This window comes from Sminthopsis crassicaudata, chromosome 1 (assembly GCF_048593235.1).
Source record: "Sminthopsis crassicaudata isolate SCR6 chromosome 1, ASM4859323v1, whole genome shotgun sequence".
Classification (NCBI taxonomy): Eukaryota; Metazoa; Chordata; class Mammalia; order Dasyuromorphia; family Dasyuridae; genus Sminthopsis; species Sminthopsis crassicaudata.
The window spans coordinates 55,755,757-55,761,756 of NC_133617.1; the positions used below are offsets into that span (position 1 = coordinate 55,755,757).

Consider the following 6,000-nt stretch of genomic DNA (forward strand, 5'->3'; position numbering starts at 1 on the left):
TCAATACTATTATTCCATATTCTAAGGGCTCTGATAGTCTGTCTTAATATCCCTCCCAATCTTGGCATCCTATGTTCTAAAGGCCCTCCCAGCCCTGACATCCCATTTTCTAAGGATCCTGTTCTCCTGCCTTTCCTGGCCCTGACATTTAGTGTTCTGGGGGCTCTTTCAGTCCTGACCTCCAATGTTCTAGAGGTCCTTCCAGCTCTGACATCCTGGGTTCTAAGGGCCCTCCCAGCTCTGACATCCTGAGTTCTAAGGGGACACACAATTTTGACATCCTTTGAGTTCCCTCCCTGCCTGCCCAGGACCCAGTCACTTTCCTACGTTCTCCCCTGCTCCTGACCCTACCCCAGGGTGAAGAGGGTCCCAGCTACTCCATGTGACTCCTGCATTCTCATCCCCAACCCCATCCCTGGGCAGCTCTATCAAATCAAGGATGCATGTGAGCCGAAACGTGTCAGCCTGCAGAGGGGAAAATCCTCACATCCGCTCACTGGAGCATGTCCAGGTAGAGCTGTCCCTCATCTATAGTCGCCGAGGGGACTTGGAGATAACACTCACTAGCCCCATGGGCACACATTCCACCCTAGTGGCAGTCAGGTGAGTTCTTCCTCAGTTTAATTTTATTTCTTGTTTATAGTCCTTGGGCAAGGGAATTGAGACCCAATAATCAATAGGACAGAGATCCTGCCCTCCAGGAGCTGATTCTTTAACCAAAGTTAAAGGTAGGAATGGGATTAGGACAAGATCAAATATAACACTGACAAAGGGAAGATGAGATTAGTCCAAAGGGGGAAGATCTGGCTTTGAAAAGTTAAAGGGGCTAGAAAGTGACTAATCAATTTTTTAAAAGAGAATTACAGCAAATGAGAGGAAGGACAAATAACTGATGAGTTCAACTCACTTGGCCCAAGCCAACTATGTCCTTGGCAGGGAACTGAAGGAACTGCCAGATTTGATAGCTCAGCCACTCCTAGGGACCTTTGAAAGATTATGGAGAATTAAGGAGAATGAAAAAATTATGGAGAGGTTCCCAAGGATTAGAGAAAGGCAACTATTGTTTTGATTTTTAAAAAGGAGAAAAGAATGTCTTTTGCAAACAAAAGACCACCATGATTGACTTAATTCTGACAGGATTTTAGACTGTATTTTCTAAGTGTAAGGGGCAGCTTGGGTTAAAGTCTATCTCTTAATCACCCTGGCTTTGTGAACCTGGCAGGTCACACAACCCTTCAGGAGCTTAGGAAACCCTCTGTCTAAATGGTAGAACAGCTGCTGATCTGCATTGATAGAAAGCTTTTCCTCACTTGAAGTTCCCCACACCTAGGACATTCTAGGTCTGGGTCAAAAATTGTTAAGTGAACAAGCATATGGAGAACAAAGCGCTGAGTGCCAAAAGCCAACGTGGCTACCTCAGGATCAGGAGGTACTAAGCTAACCATATTTTCCATTTTTGTTGGTGCTCCTAGACTGCTAAGTGAGAGGAGATACTGTATATCATGTAGATTTTAGCAAACATTTGACAGTCTCCTGCTGTTCTTGTGGACAAGCTGTGGACTAAATAGTTACATGAGTAACTGACTCCACATTTGGATAGATTTGGGCTTGGACGAATGAACAGCTACTGTGTAATTGTTACAGATTAGGCCATCTTGGAAAGAGATTTCTAGGGGAGAGCCACAGGGATCTATGCATTACTCCGGGCCATTTAATGTTGTTTAAAAACATATTATGACTTGAATAAGTCTTAGCTGGCATATTACCAAGATTGCCCATGGTACAAAGCTTAAAAGATAATTAATACACTGGAAAAGAAGATCAGGAGTCCAAAACAAAACAAACAAAACATCTCGACAGGCAAAAATATTGAGCTGAATCTTAACATGAAATCTAATAGATTTAAATGGAAGGTCATATCTTTGGATTCAAAAAATCAATTTCACAAAGCACAAGATGGGAGAAAGTATGATTAGACAGAAATTCATCTGAAAAAATATCTGGCTTTAGTGAACTGCAAACTTAGTGTTAAATCAATAATGTGATTTGGAGAGAGCAAATGGGATCTTTAACTGAATTGAGAAGAATGGCAAGCAGGAATAAGGAGATATGATAGATTCCGACCATAGCATGCTGCCCTGAACTGACCAAATCTGGAGGGCCACATTTGTGTGAGTTCTTTAAGCAAAAGTTGGATGATCAGTCAACAAGCATTTATTAAGTGGCTAGTGGATACTTTTAGAAATCAAAGACAAAAACAATGTACAAAGGGAATGTAAGGAATTTATATTCTACCAAGGGATATAATATAATCATCAATCTCAATCTAGCTAGAATTTCTAGAGCAATTTTACATAAACTCCTCATTACCTTGAGGTGGTGGTAAGAGTATATATACGTTAAATATAAACATAAACTAAGTTAAAAATGAGGCAATTTCAAGGTGGGGGTGAGGCAGTTGGAGCTGTTGGTGGGTGGGGGTGGAAGAAGGGGTCAGGAACAGCTTCCTGTAGATGGGAGCCCAGGGGCTGAGCTCTGAAGGGCATCAGACATTCTGAGAGGAGAAGGGAATGCATCCCAGGTACAAGGGGACATCCTGAAGCAAAGGATGGAGAGAGGAGATGGAATATCACGTACTAGGAGCAGCAGGCAAGTCTGGCTAAGACGTAGACTGGAGTGCAACAAAGGGAGGGATGTGACAAATCTGGAGCCGCATGAGAAGGACTCAAGTGCCAACCTGAGCAGTTGAGCCTTTATCCTAGGGAAACTACTGGAGATTTTTCAGCAGGTAGTGATTGGGTTAGAGTTATGCTTCAGGAAGATTACTCTGGTAATTATATGGAGAATGAAGTGGAAGGAAAACTGAGGCTGAGATATTCAATAACTTTGCTCGAGATCCCTTAGCTAGCAAATGTCTGAGGCAGTTTGAACTTCATTCTTCCTGACTTCCAAGTCAGTGTCCTTAGCCACAAGACCACAAAGTGGCTTTCAACTCTGTAATCTTGTGATTCTGTGGCCCCTGGAGAAATCAGGGCGTGCTTTCTGGCAGGTAACACACCTGGGCTAGAGCTTGAAGGAAGGGAGACCCTTCAGAAGTGCAGGGAATGGAGAAGGAAGGATCTAGTGGAGTTTGACCACACTGTAAAATAAAGGGAAGGAGATGAGTTCGGGCAGGTTGGAGGCAGGTGGGGAAGAGCCTTGAATGATAGGATCAGGCATTTATGCTTATCTGGCAGCAAGATGGAACTAACACGAGGCTTTTTTTGGTTTTGGTTTTGGTTTTTTTTGGAACAAGTGACAGGACAAGTAAGAATTGTGCATTAGGACGGTTCCTCAGACAGCCTGTGGAGTTGGGGAGATTCTAGGGGAGGTTTTAATTGTTCTCTACCACTAGTCTTAAAATAGTTCAGGCAAGATGATGAGGGCCTGACTGCAGCTTAGAATTTCCCTGAAGCCTTCACTTCTCCCCAAACGGCCCAGACCTCTTCCTGCTATGAGTAGCTTGCATTTAGTGACTTAAGGTTGTTAAAGGGTTTTTTTTTTTTTTTTTTTTACAAGTGATGAAATACCTTTACAACAACCCAGGAAGGTAGGTGCTACTATTGTCTCCATTTTGCAGATGAACAAACTGAGGCAGGCAGGGGTTAATTGACTTCCCCAGCTCACATACACACAGCTAACAAGTGTCTCAGGCCACATTTGAATTCTAGAGCCAAAGCTCTCCCCAAAGCAGCTGATTCTCCCTCCTCCAGGCCCTTTGACACCAGCAGCCGGGGTTATAAGAATTGGATCTTCATGTCTACACACTTCTGGGATGAGAAGCCTCAGGGTGTTTGGACTCTGACCCTGGAGAACAAAGGCTATTACTATAACTTTGGTGAGAACCTGGGGAAGGCAGGGAGGGGAGTCCGGGCCCTCTCTAGATTCTGGGCTTCCCTGGTGCTCTGAGCCATGGCAGTCATCACGGTTGCCTACCTCACATTGCCCAGGCACCCTTCAGAGTTATACGCTGATTTTGTATGGCACCGAGGAGGACATGTTGGCCCGGACTCTGGGTACACAGGTGACCAGTGAATGCTTGCGACAAGACGCCATGGGGCTGTGCCAAGGTGAGTGCCAGGCTCTGTCTCCTGCTCCACCCTTGACCACGGGTCACAGGAATTGTCGTACTTGGGTGGGCATAGAATCAGAAGACCTGGGCATATTACTTAAAGATTCCATGGGGGGGAATCTTACTGGCAGGGCTTTGGGGTCCCTTCAGCTCTAAATGTGTGATCCAATGATTTTCTGAGCTAGCCTCCCCGAATAATGTGGCAAACATCACTGGATCCCTCCAACCCGTCCCTAGGTCTGCCCCAATCACCTTGGCCTAGTGTGTCCAGTTTCATTGTCTGTGTCCCGCTTTCCCTCCAGAGTGTACCAGCCCCTACTACATCCTGGGCCGCCTCTGCCTGTCCTACTGCCCACCCCGATATTTCAACCAGACTCGCCAGGGTCCGACCCCTGAAGTTGGGCATCCGGCCTCCAAGGTCCGGATCTGTGCCAGCTGTCACCCTTCCTGCTACACCTGTCAAGGCTATTCGTCCCATGCCTGCACAGCTTGCCCTCCCCACTACACCCTGGACAAGCGGACCCATTCCTGCTCCCCCTTGCCAGCCGCCTCCTCCCGCTCGCTGTCGCTGGCCCAGCTCGCCAGCACTTTGCCCCCAGCCCATCCAGAGCAGCTGAAGAAGAAGATGGTGGTGATCATGGTCATGGTCTGCGGGACTCCCCTTTTCTTCTGCGCTATCTACTTCAGCTACTACCTGCTGTGGAGAAACCTGGACAACCGCCACCACCACTGCTGCCACGACGGGGCTGACTCTGGGCCCGGCCCAGTCTACCTGCCCTCCTGGACCACCAGCCCGGGCGCGGCTGCATCCTCAGACCTGGACACCGATAGCTCCTCCCCTGGCTAGCCCTCCTAGCTGTTCTGGAGCCAGAACACAGAGAGTCTGGGATAGAGGGGGCTGGGTCCTCCACCCATGATCCCCCGTGTCCTCATATCTGGATTTCCTGGGCTGATGAACCTGCTGAGCTCCTTCCTCCCCAGGCTCCAAGATTTCCCCTCTATTTGGGAGCTAAAGTGGGATTGTCCTTGGCTTGAGTTCTCTTTCTCCAGCCTGGGGGAGTAGAAGGGAGGGGGATTCACAGGAATTTGGGCACCTGGGGCCCAATTTGAGGGCTGAGAGTTGGCTTCCATATTTGCTAATAAAAGTTAACACAAAGCTTGTTGTCTTTCTTCCTACTGAGAAGGAACAGTGACTGTATGAGGTGGAGGTGGAGTTGTTACTGGGTCTATAGATAAAGGGTCCAAGGATCTAAATGGAAAAAAATACAGACCAGCAGCCAGCAGTACTTCTCAGACTGTTCCTCTGGAACTTCAGTGTTGGATTTGGAGAGGTAATATCTATTTACTTTTAGGGTTACAAAAAAAAGAGGAGAAAAAATTATTCATAAAAATTAACCCACATATTGGGGAGGGAGAGCAGGAAAATTGACAACATATGCAGTCTATCACTTGCAATTTCCCAGCCCTTACAAAGAAGCAAAGGAGGCTTTGCTTCTCATCTTTCTCTTTTAGGGCAAGCTTCACCAATAGAACTTCAACGCATTTAGTTTTGTCTTTTTTTTTTTCATGGTCTTACATAAATGTGAATACATATGTTCTTTTTTATTATAGCTTTTTATTGGTAAAACATATGCATGGGTAATTTTTCAACACTGACCTTTGCAAAACCTTGTGTTCCAACTTTTCCCCTCCTTCCCTCCCCCCTTCCCCTAGATGGCAGGTAGACCAATTCATGTTAAATATGTTAAAGTATATGTTAAATACAATATATGTATACATATTTATACAATTATTTTGCTGCACAAGATAATCAGATTTAGAAAGAAGGTAAAAATAACCTGAAAAGGAAAACAAAAATGCAAGCAAACAACAACAGAAAGAGTGGAAAT

At 45.8% G+C, this 6,000-nt stretch overlaps 1 protein-coding gene across 1 annotated transcript in view; it reads left to right on the plus strand.

The window, feature by feature from the left end:
- Positions 1–5,267, plus strand: part of PCSK4 (proprotein convertase subtilisin/kexin type 4) — a 29,440-nt gene extending 24,173 nt beyond the window's left edge. Inside the window, exons 12-15 of the mRNA XM_074304508.1 lie at positions 424–603; positions 3,753–3,877; positions 3,990–4,109; positions 4,414–5,267. Of these exons, the coding sequence (XP_074160609.1) occupies positions 424–603; positions 3,753–3,877; positions 3,990–4,109; positions 4,414–4,958 (970 nt within the window). The 3' untranslated portion in view covers positions 4,959–5,267. The remainder of the gene's footprint in view (positions 1–423; positions 604–3,752; positions 3,878–3,989; positions 4,110–4,413) is intronic.
- The last annotated feature ends 733 nt before the right edge of the window (positions 5,268–6,000 follow it).